This window comes from Falco punctatus (genome assembly GCF_963210335.1).
Source record: "Falco punctatus genome assembly, chromosome: 3".
NCBI classification, from domain to species: Eukaryota; Metazoa; Chordata; class Aves; order Falconiformes; family Falconidae; genus Falco; species Falco punctatus.
In genome coordinates this window covers 105,786,332-105,807,121 of record NC_137582.1, presented here as the reverse complement: position 1 = coordinate 105,807,121, position 20,790 = coordinate 105,786,332, and the positions used below count along the sequence as shown (strand labels likewise).

General features: G+C 61.8%; 1 protein-coding gene across 4 annotated transcripts; it reads left to right on the top strand.

The window, feature by feature from the left end:
* The first annotated feature begins 78 nt into the window (after positions 1-78).
* On the top strand, positions 79-19,040 carry KCNAB2 (potassium voltage-gated channel subfamily A regulatory beta subunit 2). 4 transcript variants are annotated; one of them, XM_080380204.1, is made up of 16 exons: positions 150-174; positions 5,767-5,885; positions 6,226-6,267; positions 14,149-14,192; positions 14,574-14,611; positions 14,810-14,889; positions 15,177-15,221; positions 15,380-15,424; positions 15,497-15,540; positions 15,656-15,742; positions 16,904-16,989; positions 17,220-17,340; positions 17,484-17,578; positions 17,772-17,892; positions 17,979-18,067; positions 18,565-19,040. In XM_080380204.1, the coding sequence occupies exons 2-16, from the start codon at positions 5,809-5,811 to the stop codon at positions 18,652-18,654; spliced, it is 1,104 nt and encodes a 367-aa protein (XP_080236330.1). In that variant the 5' UTR covers positions 150-174; positions 5,767-5,808; the 3' UTR covers positions 18,655-19,040. The 4 variants fall into 4 exon arrangements, with proteins under 4 accessions (XP_080236332.1, XP_080236330.1, XP_080236331.1 ...); XM_080380205.1 differs by lacking the exon at positions 6,226-6,267 and having other exon boundaries at positions 155-174; XM_080380207.1 differs by lacking the exons at positions 150-174; positions 5,767-5,885; positions 6,226-6,267 and adding an exon at positions 11,673-11,899.
* Positions 19,041-20,790: the final 1,750 nt, after the last annotated feature.

Genomic DNA, 20,790 nt, shown 5'->3' with positions numbered 1-20,790 from the left:
GCCTCGCCGCTAGGCCCGACGGCCGCTGCAGCCAATGGGAGCGGCGCGGGGCGCCAGGTATTTGTATGCGGCGGGAGAGGCGGACGGCTCGGCCAATCGGCGGCGTGAGGGGTGGGGCTTGCCCCCCACGAGGGCGCCGCGGCGGAGCGGCGGGGAGCGGCGGACGGCGGGCAGGTGCGGGAGCGGCCCCGGGGCTGTGGGGCGCGGCGCGGGGGGACGATGGGCACCGGGCTGGGGGCCGGGGGAGGGGTGTGATGGATGCGGGCACGGCGGCGGGCAGAGCTACGGTAAGGCCGTGCCACCGCACGCCCCGCCCCGGTGGGAGAGCGGGGCCCCTCGCCCGGCGACGGCTGTGCGGGCGCCGCGCGGGGAGCGGCGGTGACATCCCCCTGCGTTCTGCCCCCAGCCCGGCTTGGCCGTCCCGCCGCCGGTGCTGCCGGCTGAGGGCTTGTTGACGTTGCACCGGCAGATGGCAGGCGCTTAGGGCCCGGTGGCACGGCGTGCTGGCCGGCCCGCAGGCAGCAGGAGGGCCGCGCCGGTGGGCACCTCCAGCACCTCCCCGGGCGGAGCTGCCCCGCGCTCGGCCGAGCGGAAACTCCGCTTTTCCAGGCTGTTTTCCCTGCGATGGGGACCCCCGTGCCCGCTCGGCCAGCACCGTGCCCTTGCCGTTAAGGCAGGTGTCGTGGGATGCGTTATGGCTTTGCCCTCCCGGCAAAGCACACCTTCCCGGGGCGGAAGGTGGGCAGCGTGCTGTGATGGCCCACCTGGGGATGCCGAGAGGTCCCGCCAGTGGATCGGAGCAGGCAGCATCACCGGAGCAGGCAGCGTCACCGTCAGGAGCGCACCGGGAGGCCAAGAGGAAGCGGCAGGATGCTGCCGTGGAGCTGAGCACCACTCGGATGATGGACAGGGGCTGCTTTTTCCAAATTTATAAATGACAAAGTGTTGCTGCACCCTTCTGAAACCCTGACCCCTTTTTTCTGGCGTGGCCTCTGGTTTTCCTGTTAAATCCGGCCACATTGGTGGTGTTATTGCTGCAGGTTTACAGTGCCGTGCTGCTGCCGGGGACCAGCATGCTGCAGGTACCAGGGTGTCTCTGGACCACGCACCCCAGGGTGGGTTTTTTTTCCCCAAGATGGCCAAAAAGCAAAAGCTGCTGAAGAAGGCACGATTGGGGCGAGCGGAGGAGGATGGCTGGCTTGCCAGCGGGACACATCGGCTGAGCAAACCCTGGTGCTGGGAGGTAGCCCCGCAGCATCATCTGCAAGCACCCTCATTTTATTTTTAAGAGAAACACCCAGCATGATTTAAAGGCATCCGATGATGGAAACGTCCTGCTCTGGGCTCCCCGTGACCGCTGGTTGAGCCTCCCCACGCCTGAGCCTCAGGGTGGCCAGGTGGCAGACGCTCACTCACCCAAGCGAGGTGCCAGTGCTGGGCTGTGGCGCCGACACAGTTAAGGCACCGGTGGGATCGGGAAACCGGGCTGCACGCCACGACTGCACGCCACCAGCTGAGCCAAACTTGCCGAGTCAGGATGTGAGAGCGGCAGGGACAGCTCTGCAGCATCCCTGGGTGCTGCCGCATCCCGAGGTGCGGAGGGCTCACCTTCCCCTCCTCCGCCGGATGCCTTTTCCCAGGGACGGAGTGGGAATGGGGTAGGAACCATCATCCGCTGCGTTTGCCTCCGGCTGTCGCAGCTGCTCTGCACCGGCACCGGCGCTGCTTCCCAAAACCTGCAGAGCCTCCAGCTCTGCTGGCAGCTGGGGTTTTATCTCTTTTTGTTTGTTTTTGTTCCTCCTGACTGCACATCTCCTTTAGAGCACCAGAGCCAGGTAGGTGCCGGTGCCGGGGTGGTCAGCACTGCCGGTGGGTCTATGGTACTGTGGCGGTGGCTCAGCCGTGCCAGCAGCCAGGGCACAGCAGGGAGCCTGTCCACCGGCTCACTGGGGAAGGTGTGTGTGTTGCCAGTGCTGCACATCGGGGACCCATGGGTGCTTGGTGGCCTGATGGACCCAGTTACTCTCGTTCCAGTGTACATGACGGCCAAGCAGGCATAACCCCATCTGATGTGTTGCCTGTGGTTTTGGGCTGTGTCATTGACTCGGGGAACCAAGCAGTGCCGGGTGCCTGCGCTTGGGCACACACGGCGCATCGCAGGCGACCTCATGTGTCGCAGCTAAATCCCCATCGCCCGCCACCTTCGTTGTCTTAATAACCGGCTCGTAAACATGCCCAAGCCCACCAGCCATGGTCAGAGGGAGTCCGGAACGTGATGGCAGGCTGGGGGAACACTGCTCTGCAGCAGAGGCTTCCCGGGCAGAGAGAAGGGGCAGGGCTGCTGCTCTGCGGCTCCCTGCGGCGGCCGTGCTGCAGGCGGGGGGCTGGGAGCAGCCAGGGGGTGCCGAGGGCCCAGTGCCAGGCATGAGCCAAAAGGTGACGGCAGGAGGTGCCAGGTAGAAAGCCATTTGCAAGGCAGAGCAGGGCAGTGTGAGTAATTGTGCTAAAGTCATCTTTCTTGTGGCGTGTTGAGGTTGGGGGGGGGGCATTTGCTGAGGGTGCTGTTTGCAAACATCGTAAAAGAAAGGGGGAGGAATACGGGGACAGGCACCTGGAGCCAGGAGATGCTCGATGCTGTCTCCCCTGCATCTCTCACCTGAGCAGCCGGGAAGAATGCTGGAGTGCCCAGGGCAGGGGTCCTGCTGCTTCCCCCACCCCAGCACCTCACCCTCTGGGGCTCGGGCTCATCAGTGGGTGCAAAGGCCTTGTCCCTAATATTCTGATTAATTCCATGTGCAGTTTCGCCTCTTGCTTTGACGACAGTGTGTTTGGGAGGCTGTGGTCTGCAAACCGTCCCCCAGGGTGATCTGCCAGAGCTTTGGCTCCTGGGGGCTTCCTGGCCATAAATCCTGCCAGGGTCTCAGCGCCCAGGCTCTCATGCCCCATCGTGCCAGCCAGGGACAGGGATGGAGCCCAGTGGGAGCAGGAGCTTTCAGGGCACCCTGGCATCTGGGTCCCAGGCACATCTGCAGAAGAAAACACTTTTCTTCCCTTTCCGTGCATCACCCTGTGGAAACTCCTGCAGTTGTGGACTCGTGGCTGAGTTTTGCCATGAGGAAGCTGAAGGTGCAGGAGTGGTATCAGGGAAGCACCCAAACTGCCGGTGTGGAGGGGACTGGGCTTTTGGGAGTGTCTTTGGTTCGCAGGACCCAGAGGGGCGAGTTGGCCCCAGGGCCTGGGATGCTCTGGCTCCTCAGGGCACGGAGCCCTGCCCCGTGTGCCGGTGGTCCAGCAGCGCTTCCCGGCAAAGTTCCTCTGATGCTGCCGGAGATTTACCAGCCACCGCACTCGGTCCCCCGGCATTACCGCGAGGTAACGGACGAGGGCTGTCGGGTCCTGCTGAAAACTGCGGAGAGACGAGCTCCTCTCAGAGCTGAGCTCATCACCCCACAGACCCCCAGGAGCCGCAGACGGAGCCGGTCCTAAACTGGGCAAGAAGTTTTAAGTCGTGGTTTGTGGCAGTGCAAGCGAGGAAGCGGCACGGCTGCCCCCGCTGCAGCTGGGGGGCCAGGGGCTGGCCGGCCCTCCTGCCGGCATCCCCCCAGCTCGCCTCGGTTTCGTTATACTGCTGCTAATTAAGTGATGCCGAGAGGGTGTAAAGCGCCTTGCGGGAGCGGGCAGGACGGTGCCTGGGCAGGTGGCAGCTGCTGCTGCCGTCATTGCAGGCAGCTGCCCAACACCAGGCTGTGGGGGGCTGTGAAGGCGATGCAGGCAGCCCCCAGAAGAAGCCAGGGGGTCGCAGTGGTTTGGGGGGCTCAGCAGGGTCTGGCTCGGGGCACACAGTGCAATGGTGCAGGGCCAAGGGCAGCAGCTCCCTCCTGCCCTTGGAACGACAAACCCGGCTTTACGGACCCTGCCTGGCCTCCCGCGCTGGCGTGGCTGCGGCCAAAGGGAGCCGCATTTCTGCGGCGCTCAGGGGAGGGGGGAGATGGGGCTTTGCACTGGGGGCTGCAGTGGGGCCAGGAGCTGCGGTGGGCGGGCAGGTGGCTCCGCGGGGACGGGCTCGGCTGCCGCAGCCGCTGCCATTGGGCCGCGTGGGCTGCAGGGGCTGCACCGGGATGCAGGCATGCCGGGCCAGGATGCTGGAGGGTTGCAGGATGCTGGAGGGATGTGGGATGCAGGATGCAGGCACACCATGCCAGGATGCTGGAGGGAAGCAGGATGCTGAAGGAATGTGGGGTGCAGGAGTATTGTAGGGTGCAGGCACACTGGGCTGGGATGCAGGATGCTGGAAGGATGCAGACACACCAGGCTGAGATGCTGGAGGGATGTGGGATGCTGGAGGGATGTAGGGTGCAGGCACACCAGGCTGGGATGCTGGAGGGATGCAGGATGCTGGAAGGATGCAGACACACCAGGCTGAGATGCTGGAGGGATGTGGGATGCTGGAGGGATGTAGGGTGCAGGCACACCAGGCTGGGATGCTGGAGGGATGCAGGATGCTGGAAGGATGCAGACACACCAGGCTGAGATGCTGGAGGGATGTGGGATGCTGGAGGGATACAGGGTGCAGGCACACCAGGCTGGGATGCTGGAGGGATACAGGATGCTGGGGGGATGCAGGGTGCAGGCACACTGTGTCAGGATGCTGGAGATTTGCAGGGTGCAGGAGTGTTGCAGGATGCAGGCACACCGGGCTGGGGTGCAGGATGCAGGAGAGATGCAGGCATGAGCTGCTGGGATGCATGCAGGATGCAATATGCAGGCACACCAGGCTGGGATGCTGGAGGGATGCGGGATGCAGGCATGCCGTGCCAGGACATAGGCAGGATGTGTGCCAGGACATGAGCTCGCTCTGCAAAGACCAGCTCCCGCTGTGCCCAGGACATCTGGGGAAGGAGCCTGGAGATCTCTCATTTCCCATACAGGCAAAAAAAGCAGCTCATGACCTGCAGCATGAAGATGGCATTTCACAGATGGCCTGAAGAAAGATGGGTTAAATTTAAAAATTAGCCCCGATTTTGTAGGGGAGGTGTTGTGGTTTTCTGTGATACTGGAAACTGCTGATGGTGTTGTGGGATGGGGAGCGGGAGCAGCTCCCTAGGGAGTCATGCCAGATGGCTCCTTGGAATGGAGATGAGGACGGGGAGGGTCAGGGGTGCCTGGGGTGAGCCCCCCTTTCCCTCGCAACTCCTGCTCTTGCTCACGCAGTCACATGCAGGCTGTGGGAAAGGCCAGGCTGTTTTCCTTTCCTTGACTTGTCACTCACAGAGGGACCCTCCGGGGGTTGTGTTAGTGCTGGGCACCAGCAAAGCATTTCATTTCGCAGGCCCACATTTCCTCACCATTTCCTGATATGTTGCAAGACCTCCATGGCACGGGTCACTGCCTTGCTGCCGCAGCTGGGTTGCCCGGTGGCATGCCCTGCTTGCCTCCCATGGGCAGCGAGGTGGGCGGGAAAGTGGGCAGTGAGGTGGGCAGCAAGGCAAGCAGCAAGCAGCCCTGCTCTGCCCTCCCCAGAAGCCCCAGGAATTTGGGGAGAGCAACCAAGTTGGGGAGTCGGCAGCACAGGGCCAGGGTGGGATGGATTTGGGATCGGCGGTGGGTCAGGGTTGGGGGGCTGGGTCTGGCAGGGCTGCGGTGCCCTGCCTTCACTGCCCGTGCCACACACCCATCCGGCTCACCAGCTTCTGCAACAGGAAGCACCGTCATGCATGCGCCCCAGAAACCCCCATTTCTTCCTCTTTTTCTTTTCCCCTGTGGCAGGGGTGAGGCGGCGAGCGGCTCCGGGGAGCCCAGGCTGGCTCCATGTATCCCGAATCCACCACTGACTCCCCGGCGCGACTCTCGCTGCGGCAGACAGGCTCCCCAGGGATGATTTACAGGTAAGGATGCGGGTCGGTGCTGGGAGGGGGGCTTCAAACCCAGGACTTCAAACCTGGGGCTACAACACCCCAAAACCACCCTGGCAGACTTTGTGCAAAAACTTGCAGGACTGCAAAGCCCCACATGGCAGCAGCAGCAGTTTTAGGTGCTGATGCCTGTTATGGGAACAGTGGGTATTGGGATCGTGCCGGTGCCCGCTGCGTGGTGTCCCCCTGCCATGTGACACGGGTGGGCACCACCAACCCTTGCCACGGCTGCTGGCTCTGCTGCTCGGTCCCGCTCCACCTTTCTAACGGGGTTTGTGGCATCTTTCTTCTTTCTTCCCTTTGCTGTCGGAAGCGCGAGGTATGGGAGCCCCAAGCGCCAGCTCCAGTTCTACAGGTAACCCAGTTCTTCCCCCTCCCCAAAATCCTCCCCCGACAAGCGGAGGCGGCTGAAGCCCCGGCAACCCCTGCCCGTGTCCATGGTGCTGCCGGTGCTGATGCTGCTGGCACAGCCCTGCCCACGGTGCAGGGGACCCTCCGTGTGGGACGGGCATTGCCGGCGCGGCACCCCGTCTTCACCTGCTCATGGGTTTGGCAGAGCGTCGTGGGGACCCTGGTGTGTGGCTGGGTGGGTGGGGGCCATCCTTGCCAGGCTCCCCAAGGAGCAGAACGTGGCCAGAGGGCTACTGGGGGACAGCCACCGTGGGGGTGCAGGGCTTGGCTTGGCTCGGAGGGAGCATCCCGTGCTGATGCTGTGCCTGGAAGAGCCTTCTGGGTTTTCCCAAGGGCAGCTCCAGGAACCTGGCCAGCCGCTTCACTGCTCCTTCCATTAAGAGAAGCGTCTTTAAGTGGTACAGAAGGCAACACTTCCCCCTGTGCCCCAGCTTTTACCGTCTGAAGTGAAGGCAGCACTTTTTCCTGCACTCTGTGCCAGTGGCTGCTTTGGTGCTCGTGGGGCCACAGCAGCCCAGCAGCGCTGGACCAGGTCCGGCCTGGCTGCAATGGGCTGGGGGCTGGGGGGCTGCCCCCCAAGGGAGCCATGGCCTCCCCACGCATGGCGGGAGGAGGAGAGGCTGGCTGGCACCAGGCTGGCTTGGCGGCACTGCGAGCTCGCCTGTCCCAGCAATGTGCTACGACCGACACTGCCGAGCCTGAGCCACTGGTGGGTTTTGGCTGCCAAACCGGCCAGGCACAGCCACACACCTGAACCGCTGGACACATCTGGTGCAAAAGGCTCCCGAGGCTGATGGGCAGGAGCCAGCTTGCCTGTAGGCTGCCTGTAGGCAGCTGCCACCAGTGTCTTGTCACCCAGCCCCGTTCCAGGGCTCCTGGCTGGAGGAGTCCGTGTTTTGGTCCTGCTACAGCCCAGCTGCTGTGGGGATGGCAGGAGGGCTGCGTGCGCCGCAGGGGTCCGGCTCGGCTCCCTGACTGCCCCCAGCTGACCCCACATGCCGGTGGCGTGGGACCTGTCACAGCAGGGCGAGGGTGGGCTGTGCTGCGGGCAGAGGCAGCGATGCCAGCGTTGATAAAGCAGCGGCACATCCCTGGGCTTTTAGCAAAGCGGGCATGAATAATTTAGCTCCCTTTCACAAGGAAGAAAATCCCCTAATAGGGCTAATGGAGTGTGGTGAGAAAGCTGGGCTCTGGGGGGGCCCGTCGCAGCTGCCAATTGCTTTGGACGCCAAGCGCTGACACTCCCCTAATGCAAAAAATCAGTGGCCGTGCGTCTTTTATAGCTGCCCTGGGGCAGCCTGGCTGCCCAGAGCTTTGCTGTTGATGAGCAGCATCCCCAGCGTGCGGGTGAGTCGGGGCCGGCGGCGCGGGCGCAAGCTGGGATGGGCATAGCTGGCTGCGGGCAGCAGGGAGGGGGTTCTGCAGGGGGTGGCTCAGGATTTGGTGGCTTGGGGAGCTTTTTGTTTGGGGTCTTTTTTGGTTTTAAGCAGGCTGTTCGTTGCCAACAAGTTCCCAGCTGGGCAAGCTAGGCTGGACAGACGCCTTTCCAAGCAGCTAACCTGTGCACCCAGCTGTCACCCATTTGTTGTGCCCTGCCGTGCACTAGCGGCCCCGTTATCCCGCAGAGCCTGTGTCCCCATTGCTGCTCCTGCCCCACAAAACAGCCTCTCCTGCTTGGGCATGGCGCTGCTTGGGCTTCGGCAGCTCCTGCAGCCCCCACTGCTTCTTCTCCCTCAGGCAGCGTCCGGATTTCTGCTAATGAAGGGCCCATGGGTGAACCCGCTGCCTCCGCGCTGTCTCCGCCGCCCCGTAACATTGCGCAGCCGAAAATCAGGGAGGTGTCGAAGTGAGGTGGCCCGTGGGCTCCTGCCCCGTTCCTTGAAGTAGCCCAGCCCAAACCCCCCGCAGCCCCGCTTGCTGCAGCCATCTCACTGCAGCGCGGTGAAGCTGTAGAGCAGCCGTGCAGCCAGCTCAGGCTGTTCCCGGCAGCTGTAGCGCGAGGGGGTCCTGCCAGGGACATGGGGGTCCTGCCGGGACCAGGTGCTGTGCCCATGCCCATCAGGAGCCATTGGTGCTGCCCTAATTAAACCCACCAGCCATGGAGAAGGTCTGGAGCTGGCTCTGGACTCGAGGCACGGCAGGGAGAGGAGGCTGGTGGCCGGGGTTCAGTTTGGCTTTGCCGCAGGAGAGGAGTCCCCTGTCCACATCTCCCCATGTCCCCAAGCCCTTGCTGCCCAGCCAGAGGAGCATGGGAGGGTCTCCGACAGCAGCTGGTGCTCTGTATTTTCTGGGTTTTCTGCTTTTTTTCTTGAGGTCACACCTCAGCGGGATAGTGCGCTTTGCTCTCGGCTCCTGCTGCTGTAAATTTGAGCTTTGCAGGGAAAGAAGAAACCACCAGTGGGAGCCGGGCTGGAGCCTGGTGCCGGTGTGGTGACTCCCAGCGGCTGCTTCAGCGCCAGCGCCGCGGTTTTGGCCCCGGTCCTCACTCCTTGCAGACACTTAGTGTGAGGGACGCTGCAGAGAGTGGCAGGGGTATCGGTGCCAGTGCCACCACTGGCAAGATCCCAGCCGTGGAGGTGGTGAGCACCACCGGCGCGAGGAGCCCGCTCTGCGGCAGGCTGTTTTCGGCAGCCCGCGCTGACTGGGAGGTTGATGCCACACCTGTGGAGGCTGTGGGGAAGGTGTTGCCTGGTGGCACTGGTTGCAGCAGCCTGCCATGGGCATGGCAGCCACCAGCGAGCACCCAGTGCCTACAGCCCCTCTGCGGATGCCCACCCTCCCCAGGGAGCCCCACAAGGACACATTTCTCACCCTGGACTCTCCTGCTGGCACACAGTGCCGGCTTTCACCGGTGGCACTTGTGCCACCACTCGCCCCACCTCAGCCAGCTCCTGGCCCCAGCGCATCCCTCGGGAGGATGCAAACCGGTGTCAACCCAGCTGGTGTGAACTGGGACAGCAGCTCACAGGGCTCAGGGTGGCCGTGGCTGCACCCCCTGCTGCGCTGCCACCCATTGCCACCAGCCATAGGCAGTGCCACGGCCCTTCCCTGCCACACTGCCGCCTTCTCCCTTCCTTTGCGCTTTGGCTCCCCTGCCAAGGCTTTGCTCTGCTGAAGCAACTGGCTTTGCCAGGGTCCCTGCTCTCCCCTCCCCGTCCTTGCAAGGGTGGGTGCCACCACTCCAGCATCACAGCATGGGCAGGGCTCTGCCCTGAGCAGCGATGGAACCTGGCGTTGCAGCGGGATGCTTTCCCAGCTCTCTCCATAGCATCCTTGAGCGGTCAGCGGCAGGGCCGGCCTGCAGAGCCCACGCTGGGGTGGCGGGATGCTCTCCATGACATACAGCGAGAGCCTGCGCAGCGTGGCCAGCCGGCACCCTCCCGAGTGGGGGCTGCCACCGGCCCCCCGGCCGGCGGATGGGCTGGAGCTGCGGCGGCTGCGGGATGTGCAGGTGGCAGCACGGGCAAAGACGCTGGAGGAGTTCCTGCGGATGCACGGGCTCTCCCTGGCCGACAGCACCGCCCGCACCACTGGCATGAAGTACAGGTAAGGCGGTGCCGGTGCCTGCCAGGGCAGCGAAAGTGGCGAGGGCTGAGCGCACCCGGCTCAAGATGCGGGGATGGAGCAGGGGATGCTGCTTAGCACTGGTTTTACACCTCACTGGGGAAAAATCCGGCTTTCACTGATTTCCCTGTGCTGTGCCGAGGTTGGGAGGAGCAGGTGTCATTGGCACGATAGGCGATCTGGCACAGCGTGCACAGGCGAGGCTGCAGCAGGTCAGCACCGTCACCTCTTGCTTGCTCGATGATCTTTGAGCTTCTCACTTGGTGTTCCCTTTTGCTGTTGAGAAGTTTGCAAGTGCAAACACACTCTGTGCTTCTAGAGCTCGGGCGGGTAGAGCAAATGGCTGCGGAAACGCTTTATCCCTTTGATGAGCATTTGTGGCAGCGCTGGTGCTCCATTAATTTTGTATGTGGGCCCTGGGCATGGTGCAAGGTGTATCAGGGTTTCAGTCAACTTTTGTCCTTCTCGTTACGGGCTGGTGCAAGGAGGATGTGCCGGGCAGCTGGAGAGTCGGATGTGACTGCTCTGAGGGCATGTGGCTGTTGTGCCCAGACAATCCCTTGCTGCTCTCCCCCAGCGTGGCAGGTGGGGTGTGGGGCTGGACACCCCCAGTAACCTGGTTCAGGCTTGGGCTGGGGACAGCGGCTGTTCCCCCCTGAGAAAATGCAGGGGTGTCCCTTGCCCCCCTTCTGCTGCGGTGAAGCCACCGGGAGCGGCAGCTCTGCTGGCTCCTGCCGTGCCACGCTGCAGGTCAGGTTCCCCTCCACTCACAATGACAGTGGTAACATTTACACAGCAGCGAGAGCCCATCTAATATTCATGGGGTGGTTATTTATTGATGGGGAGAGGCTGGCACAGGCACCCCTGAAGGTGATCCTTTGAGCATGTGTCCGCTGCCCCCAAAATCTCTGGGGTTTCTCCTCCTCCAGGGAGCTGCTGATTGCTGCCAGGTCCCTCCTGCGCCGGCGCTGGTGGGATTACCCAGCTAAGGAGCTTTGTGGCACAGGGAAGCAGAGGAGATTACAATATTTCTCATTAGGTCGGGGCCAAATGTCCATAATTTCCCCCACAAGCCCCAGGGGGCATGCCAGGGGCCAGCAGCTGGGACACGGCCCCAGCCACAAAACGTTGCTGTAGCACAGCCAGCTTGCATCCCCCCTTCATCAGGGGATGCTGGGCTGGGTTTTGCCTAAATCCGCTTAGCTTGCGCTGGGTGAAATTTGGGGGGTGTGCTGCTGGGGCCATGGCCCTGAGGGGGCAACCAGCCCAACTTCAGCAAACCACTGGCCCCTGCCCCGGTGGCATGGCCACCGCCGGCGCTCTCGCCCCGGAATCGTGTTAGTTGGTGATAGGCAAACGTTCCTGCCGGCAGGTGTTGTTTGGGGTTTGCATCCGCCTGGGAGGAGGGATGCTGTGCCACCGTGGCGCAGCCAAAGGGAGACGAGCGGCCCCTTCACCCCCAGGACCCCAGCCCCCCACTGCACCCCATACGAGGGCTGGGCTGGAAGCATTGCCCGCAGGGGCTGCTCGGTGGGGCACCAGTGTCCTGCCGTGCCGCGGCCTCTTGGGGGGCACCCGCAGCGATGCTCCCCATCCTGCCCTCCCACCTGCCCGGGTGCCGCTTGCTCGTTTCCTGAGCTCATCAAATATTGAGGGCAGGAGGGCTGCCGGGAGCCGGCTCGGTGCCCGCAGCCCCCCGCCGTCACGTTGGCGGAGCGACGGGAGGAGCTCCCCGCCTCGCTCCTCGCTCGGGGCGCCGGCTAAATTTAGGCAGCTGGCGCGGCTGCCCGCCGGAGCAGCATGCAGGTCTCCTTTGTGTGCTCCGAGCACAGCATCAAGAGCCGGAGCGCGGAGGATCGGCTAAACCGGCAGAATGCTGGCAGCCCCAGTCTCGGCACCCGTGGCAAGTTCCGAGCAGTGGCCATGGTGGCCCGCAGCCTGGGGCAGCTCTCGGTGCAGAACGCCCCCTCCTCCAGCGAGTCCAGCGTCAAGCAGCCGGGGATGAAATACCGGTAGGAGATGGGCGCGCTGCTCAGGCAGGCAGGTTTGCTGCCTGTCCAGTTGCTTTCTCTGTTCCTCACCGACATCGGGGGGGCAGGGGGGAGCGGGGAGGTTCTGGGGGGGCTAGGTGTGCTGTGCTCCCCTAACCCCCAGCTTGCGTCCTGCTCCGTTAGGTTTCTCAGTGCTAAAAGTGCCGACCAGGTGCCTCCGTCGCCTTCCTCACTGTTTGCTCCTGTCCCCTCTTGGGGTGGCTTTGATCCAGCCTCGTGTAAAACCAGCGGGATGGGGTGTGTGTGTGGTGAAGAGGCTAAAATTTAGGCTAGGACTAGGAGCACCCCCAGTCCCTGCCAAGTCAGGCAGGCTGCCGAGCCCGGGGGGTCTGAGAGTCATGGCACGCGTTAATCCACGGGCTGCCATGGCATCGCTACAGCGCTGCCGGAGACTTGCTGCCCTGCGAAGCGTGCACAGAGCTGTAAGCCTGGATTCAGACCTCAGCTGCCCGCGGTGGGTCTGGAAATGAAGGGTGGCATGTGCATATTGTGCCCCCCCGCAGCCAGCACCCACTGGGTTAATGCACTCCCCATCCCTGGCACTGGAGCAGAGCACTGGGGGCTTCCCCCTCTGAGATGAGCGTGCAGCCGGGCATGGGGCTGAGGGCTCCCCCCGGATGAGCAAGCACGCACACCACGGTCCAGCTGACAGCCACTGCGTGCCCCCGTCACAGCCCAGATGTGACCAGCGTTAGGCACAAAGCGCCGCAGGCCAGTGGAGCACTGGGGTGAGACCAGCTGTCACCCACCATCATTGTCCAAATCAGCCGAGTCCCCTCGCCCAGGCTCTGGGGAGGGATCTGGGGCTGCTCCGTCCAGCTCTTGAACACCAAACCCTTGCGGCAGCAGTGCTGGGGCCATGTGTGGTGACATCCTCCGGGTTCGGTGCCAGTCACATCCCCATCCAGAGCAGGGGATGTGGGGCATCCCCCATCCAGGCAGTGGGTGGCCAGCTCAGGGGGGTCCCCACCGGCAGCTGCAGTGGGGACAGTGGCATGGGGGATGCTCCGTGCAAACAGATGGGATAGGGCAGCCATGGTGCAGTGCGGGGCGATGCTTGGCCTTCGCCGGTATCTGCCAGTATCGCCGTTGGGCAGCTGGTCAACACACTTTCAGGGAGGAAAGCCAGGAGCGGTGAAGGGCCGCCAGTGCCCACCCACCCAGGAGGACCCTGGTGATGCCTCCGTGGCCTGGAATGGCTGGGATGTGGCCGATGCCATCCCCCCACCGCCACGACCCCCCATCACAGGGGCTTGAGCCGTGGCCATGGCCTCTCTGTGCTGCGAAACGCTCTAAAAATAACACAGGGTTGAGGGGGGAGCGCCTGCGACTCCAGATGTTGGGCAATAATGCGGTGGTGCGGAAGGAAGATGCCCCGACTCGGCTCAGGCCACGATTCACAGCCGCCGCTATCGGACCGTGGCTGCTCGCTGCCCGCTCGCCGTGCCCATGTCACCGTGCCCGTGTTGGCGATGCCGCGGTGGCGATGCCTCCCGTTGCTATGCGACACCCGCGCGGGCGAGCTGCCGCGGCTCACCTACACTTTGTTTATTTTAACGCTCATTTCTTGAGCTTTTGTCATTTTTAACAAGAAACTGGCTCTCCATCACTGTGGCGAAGGCGTCTGCCAGCCCGGCCCCCTTCCCTAAAGCTGTTCTCCAGCTCCTTATGCTGCCTAAATTTTCAGGGGTGCTCCATTTCTCCGGGACACTGCTCCACTCCCAAGCACCCTCTCCCCATGCCAGCCCTGGGCCGTGCCGCAGAGAATGGGCACAGCTCATGCCACGTGTGGGATGCTCCAGGCCTGACTGCCAGCATGCCATCTGCCCCTGCTCCTGCCTTGTTCCCCCGTGCCAGCAGCACTGCCGGGGATGCCGGATACCCCAGCCTCGTTACGGAGAGCCACTTTAACGAGGTCACAGCCCACTGCTGCTCTGGATTACCCTGCCGGGCACGGCAATTATTTTGTGTGAGGGAAAACAGCGTCACTGTGACAGTGCCGGCAAGCTGCAGCGTGCCTGGCCTGGGATGGCTTTTTAACCAGTTGTTGGGGGACCCTCACTGCAGGACCACCCCGGGCAGGGATGGGGACCAGGGACCGCCGTCATGCCTCCCAGCCCATGCGGACGGTGCGCTTGGTGGCACGCGGGTGCATGAGATGGCGTTTTGGGGCTTTCTGGTGGCTTTCCTAATAGGTGTCTGTCTTCCAGGAACCTCGGGAAGTCTGGGCTGCGTGTGTCCTGCCTGGGCCTGGGTAAGTGCCAGGGTTTGCCGCAGCCCCTTGGCATCCCCCTATCCCGCAGTCGCTGCTGGCCCTCCCTGGCGAGAGCAGCGCTCGCCTGCTCCAGTGATGCTTTGTGAAGGGAAGGAAAGGGTTGTGCTCTGGCCTGGCGGCGGTTTTGAGATGCAGCCCAGAAGTTGTCAAATTATTTTCTCTTTTTCTCCTCTGACATGAATAGAAAGCGACCAGGCTGTGCTGGGAGCACCGTGACGCATGCAGTGGGGCCAACTGTGGGCACTGCATGCCAGGGGAGCTGGGGTGGGGGGCCAGGGACTGGGGGCAGTGGCGTTCGATGTTCGCCATGCTCACTGTGCTCACCGCGTTCACCGTGCCTGCACCCTCTCTCCTCCGCAGGGACGTGGGTGACTTTTGGAGGGCAAATCACAGATGAGGTAAGGACTGCGCCCCTTCGCCCCATCCCTCCCCAGCCGTTCCCAAGCAAAACAGGGAACAGGTTGGGCCAGCAGAGCCACAGGCGCTGGTCTCAGTGCATGCGGTGTGCCGGCACTCACCAGGGCTCCTGAGCGCACACCTCTGCGCTCCAGCCCTTGGCCAACCCTCTGCCAACCCTCCCCGCTCTCCTCTCGCAGATGGCGGAGCAGCTGATGACTTTAGCCTACGACAACGGCATTAATCTCTTTGACACAGCAGAAGTCTACGCTGCCGGCAAGTAGGTACCCCGCTTCGGCAACGGCACAAGGGGCCTCACCCTGCGCCCCAGCCTCCAGCACGTCTCAGCTGCGGCGGCGTGGGGTCTCCTGGCTTTGCCGGGTGAAAGCGGCTGCCAGGCTGGGTCTGCGAGCGCTTGCTCGGCGCAGGTGATGGCTTGGGCAGTCCCATGCTGCCCATGGCCATCGGTGGCGCAGCATGGCGAGCAGTGGCTGCTCCCGGGCCACGGTGGCCCGGAGGCATCGCAGCAGCCAGGGCAGCAGCAGCTGATGTCCCCTTCCCTTGTAGGGCTGAGGTGGTGCTGGGGAACATCATCAAGAAGAAAGGGTGGAGGTAAGCTGGACTTCATTCCTGTGCGGCAAAGCCGTCATTGCCGTGGCGATGGGCTGGGGAAAGGTGGCAGGGCAGCCCATGGCATCAATGCGTGCGGGCAGGGAGCAGGCAGGGCTTTGTGGGTGCTGCCCCCAGTGACTCACTCTTTCTCCCCACAGACGGTCCAGCCTGGTCATCACCACCAAAATCTTCTGGGGAGGAAAGTAGGTAGCGTGCCCACCCTGCGGCAGAGCAGCCGGAGCGTGCCAGGCTCTCACTCACCTTTCCTTTTCCAGGGCTGAGACGGAGAGGGGCTTGTCCCGAAAACACATCATAGAAGGTAGGGATGCTCTCTGGGCGCTGCCGGCCTCGGTGCCAGGCTGTGCCCGCACCGGCTGCCTCGCCAGCTGGCGGCACAGGGCCCGGCGTGCCTGACGGCCCCGTGGCTGCGGCAGGTCTGAAGGCATCGCTGGAGCGGCTGCAGCTGGAGTACGTGGACGTGGTGTTTGCCAACCGGCCTGACCCCAACACGCCGATGGAAGGTGGGTGCCATCCACGGTGCCACACTCCTCCCCGCTGCCTTTCATCGCTGTCGTGGTTGGTTTGCGCCAGGCTTTTATTTCAAGGGCATCTTCCCTTCCCGAGCAGAAACCGCTCCTCTGCCGCCTCGGTCAGCCCGTGCCACGGTTAAGGCTCTGCCACCCCAGCCCGGCGCCAGGACCCGCCTCGGGCTGCGGCGGGGGCGGGTTGGTGGCGCGGCAGCAGGTCGCTGCCCCCGTCCCGGCAGCGGCCGACTCCACTCTCTCTAAATCTCTCTTTTATCACCAGGGGTCCCATTTAGTTCCTCCAAGTCCAGGACTTTCATCGTAGAAGGTACTCCCTGCCCGCACTCTGCCCGCCGGCCGCTGCCTGTGTCCCAGCGGCATTTCCTGGGGCAGAACCCCCACTCCTTTGTGATTCCCATCCCCATCCCCCCTGCCCCAAGCAAACCCTGCCATAAAATGCACAGACAGCAGCAGCTCACCACCACCAGCCCCATCTTGCAGTTAGAAGGGAAAAAAGCAACGAGGCTCCCCAGCCTGCCCAGGGTCCTTGTCACGGGGCACCCTTTGCAGCCATGCTGGGGACCGCGGCAGGGTCCCTCCTCGCCGGGGTGGCTGCGAGCATGCCGGGGTGCGTACTCTGGTGCCGGCCAGGCAAACCTCGCGCCCCTCGCTCTCCCCGCTGCCCGCCTTTGGCTGCAGGAGTGTGCCTTGGCTTGGCCCCAGCCTGCATGGCTCAGGGCCGGCTCCCCCCAGAGACCCCCACGCCCCTGCACGGGATCTGGGCTTCTCTCCTTCTCCTGGGTCTTGGTGCGTGGGTGATGCTTCAGGTCCCTCCCCTGGCAGCGGTGCCAAGCGTGATGCTGGTACCCTGTGGGGCATGGGACCGGTGCCAGGACCCCCGGGCAGCTCTCCATGCTGGGAGAGTCCTGGCATCACCAGCGGCACATCAGGGTCGGCCGTGGTCCCTGGCAAATCCTGAGCATCTACTCCCTCGGTCCCCATCCTGCTCCTCTGAAAGCATCCTCCAGACACAACCCAGCTCCCGCCTCGGTGTTGGGGAGCGGGATGCTCGTCAGCTGTCGGTGCAGCGTGAGCCCCCTTCTGCCAGCACAGCACCCTGCTAACGCCCGCCTGCCGCTCTCCCCTTCCCTCCGGCAGAGACGGTGCGAGCCATGACCCACGTCATCAACCAGGGGATGGCCATGTACTGGGGGACCTCGCGCTGGAGCTCCATGGAGATCATGGTAGGGGGCCCAGGGGGCCAGAGGCGGCTGTGGTGGAGCAGCCCCAGTGCCGCTGGTGACACTAATTTAATTAGACAGCAGCTCTCAGGAGCCAAGCGCTTGCAGATGCACTTGAGCCTTCATTATTTTTTGGGGTGGCTGCTCAGGGCTCAGCTGGGGGCATCAGGGTGGGGGTCAGCGGGGGGTTCAGCAGGGGCGGCGGGGCACTGAGAGTCCCGGCTCTTTGGCAGGAGGCATACTCAGTGGCCCGGCAGTTCAACCTCATCCCACCGATCTGCGAGCAGGCCGAGTACCACATGTTCCAGCGGGAGAAGGTAGAGGTGCAGCTCCCTGAGCTCTTCCACAAGATAGGTACGGCAGCAGGGGTCCTGCTGCAGCCCCCCCAAAGTATGGTGCCCACCAGAGCCTGGCAGGGCATGGCGCAGCCCCTGTGCCGCTGTCCCTGGGGGAGCTGTGGGCTGGCAGTGTCACCCCCTGCTCTGCTCCGTCCCCAGGTGTTGGAGCCATGACCTGGTCCCCACTGGCTTGCGGCATTGTCTCAGGGAAGTACGACGGGGGGATCCCCCCCTACTCACGCGCCTCACTGAAGGTGAGCCTGGCTGGAGCTGGGGCGGGGGGCACAACGGGATGGGCAGAGTGGGGGGCACAGGGCCAGGGGTATCAAAAGGTCCCCGTGGGAGCAGGAGGTCCAGCAGCCACAGCCCAGGGGGTTTGGGGATGCCTTGCCTGTGCAAGGTCCTGGTACACCTCAGTTCCACCGTGACGGCCCCTCCTGCCCCCAGGGATACCAGTGGCTGAAGGACAAGATCCTGAGTGAGGAGGGCCGGCGGCAGCAGGCAAAGCTGAAGGAGCTGCAGGCCATCGCCGAGCGCTTGGGCTGCACCCTGCCCCAGCTCGCCATCGGTAAGGGGCTGGGGATGCGGGGAGGGCCGGGGGGACGCCAGGGGTGGCCAGGCCACGCTCAGGCTCTGCTCTCCCTCCTGCCCCAGCCTGGTGCCTGCGCAACGAGGGTGTCAGCTCCGTCTTGCTGGGTGCCTCCAACGCCGACCAGCTGATGGAGAACATTGGAGCAATACAGGTCAGTACTCCCTGCCTCACTGGCATGCCGGCAGCATGTGCCAGGGGAGGCTTTACTGCGGGGAAGTGAGCAGACCCCGCTCGTGGGGCTTTAATGGGGCAGCACGTGCCTGTGCATGCATTGCTGCAGCAGTGCTGCAATGCATGTTCCTGCAACATGTGCTCCTGCAATGCCCAGCGCTGCAGTGCTCACTGCTGCAATGCACCAGGTGGGAGAAGGAGATTCCAAACCTGGCTCCAAACAAAAATTAGGGGCTTTGCTTGATCTGAAACCAAGCAGCAGAGACGAGGCTTCACTGGGCTGAGAAGGCAGGGGATGAGCCTGACCCAGGTTTTCCGTAACTGGGTTACTCAGCCGGCAAGCTGGGGCTCATAGCATCAAGGTGGTGGGGTGGAGGCGGTGAGTGCAGCATGGCTGCGTGGCGCCGGCGGCTGCATCCTCCCACATGCACCAGTAGCATGATCCCAACTCCCAGCAGCGGCCCCTGTCCCCCACAGGTCCTTCCGAAGCTGTCGTCTTCCATCATCCACGAGATTGATAGCATCCTGGGCAACAAACCCTACAGCAAAAAGGACTACAGATCCTAAACGCGCACCCAAGTGCGCTGCCCGCCGCGCAGCCCTCGCCGCCCGTTCGCTTGCTTACGCTTTGTTGGAGCAAAGTGGAGAGTGTGGTTTGCACCACGAGCGCCGCGAGCCAGTGCTCCCACCCGTGCTGCCCTGGACCATCGTACCACTTCCACCCGGCATGGCTCTGGAGCACAGGGATGGCCACTGGCGGGGAGCGCATGGGGGCAAGCCCCAAGCTGCCCGGCCACCCTGCCCGCAGCCCAAGTTGCCGCGGGTGCCACCGGCGCGGCACGGGACCCGTTGCATGCGTCGCTCCCGCCCCCCGTGTTACTGGAGGTGGTGGGCGCAGGGGTGCGAGCGGGTGCTGTACGCCCACGAGGTCAACAACACGAAGCTGTTCCCCAGCCTGTGCCCCAGCCCCTCGCCTCTGCCCTGCCTGCGTCGCGGCCGCGCCGGCACCACCAACCTGGCACCGGCCCTGTGGGGGCTGCAGTCCCATGGGAGTACCCGCTCCAGGGCAGGGGGGGCACGGGCTCCACCTCCCAGGGCGGGATGGGGGGAGGATGGGGGGGTACCCCTGCAGCGGGGCACTTGCCCATGGCCACAGCTGAGGGAGCCGTGGTCTGGGACAAGCACGGGGCTGGGGTCTGCTGGGGGGAGGGGATGGCAGGGGGGAGGGGTGCAGGCAGGTTCGTGAGCATGTGTGTGCACGGACCCACACATAGGGATGGGCACCTCTCTGTACGTGTCATGCAGCTGTGAGCGGACCCGTAAGCAGCTGTGTAGGTGTAATGCTGTCTACGAGTAAGTACCTCCAGCTAGCTTTACATCGAGGTGCGTCGGGTCGGTGTGGGCACAAGCAGAGACGTGCGTATATACATACACACGTACATCTACAGGTGCGTATATAGATGTAGATCTATCTTTACCTATATCCCTATAGCTATACCAGTCCTTATACAGAAACCAATACCTATTTAGAGATTTATGTAGATATATATATGCACACATCTATGAAAATTACATATATATGTATACAAGCACACAAGTATAAATGTGTATTTGTGTGTACAGACATATATAGCTATATGTATATATCTGTAGATGTATAGATGTGTACATATCTGTGAATATATTGATCTAGCTAGCTACATATTTGTATGGATATATATGCACACATCTATGAAAATTACAAATAGATAAGTACATAAATGTGTGTTTATATAGATATACGTGCAGATATATCAATACCTAGCTATATAACTATATACTCATACCTATATATAAACATGCCTATATATACACATATACATATTTGTAGTTTAGATATAGCTATAGATCTCTGTGCAGAAGCACACGTCTTTGCCAATACCTATATATATGTATCCTCATATACACACACAGGTGTCTCTATACACACACACCACACACAAATAAAAATTACAAATATGTGTACAAAACTGTAGCTCTACACGCAGACATATAGATGTGTGTGAGTTTACCCACTCTATACGTAGCTATCCCTATAACCCCACCTGAAACATGCTTGTGTGTGCACGTGCGTGGGTGTAGCATTATGGGGGGTACGTATGCACATGGACACACACACACACCTCTAAGTAGGTTGATTTATCTGTATCTAAACCTACATACCTTTATCTATATATGTATACCTGCTGTAGAACTACATGGATGTTTGTATGCATATATAAACATAACACATACTCATATATATATAATTACAAATATATGTGTATGTATCTGTAGACACACGTGCACTATATATATGTAGCTATATCTATACATCTTTATCTATACATCTATGTATAAATATATAGATTACAAATATGTGTCTGTGTATACATTCACACAGATCTATATACCTATACAGAGATACAGATATGTAATATATAGATATATCTACACATCTATGTGTGTATATATACACATAGGTAAACTATAAATACATATATACATGTACACAGATACATAGATGCGTATATACACCTATGCAGATACAGACCTATACATCCATACAACTATCATTCTATGTATATCTACATGTGTGTGTATCCATATAGATCTATGCACCTCTCTATATATCTGCAGAGGTACTTACATTCATACGTATTGAGATAATTGCACATATATGTA

Excerpts from the sequence above, each read along its gene's own strand:
- KCNAB2 (XM_080380207.1), top strand. The coding sequence starts at position 11,688 with ATGCAGGTCTCCTTTGTGTGCTCCGAGCACAGCATCAAGAGCCGGAGC. Across the intron at positions 11,900-14,148 it reads CAGCCGGGGATGAAATACCG|GAACCTCGGGAAGTCTGGGC; the intron begins GTAGGAGATGGG and ends TCTGTCTTCCAG. Across the intron at positions 17,341-17,483 it reads TGAGCTCTTCCACAAGATAG|GTGTTGGAGCCATGACCTGG; the intron begins GTACGGCAGCAG and ends CTCCGTCCCCAG.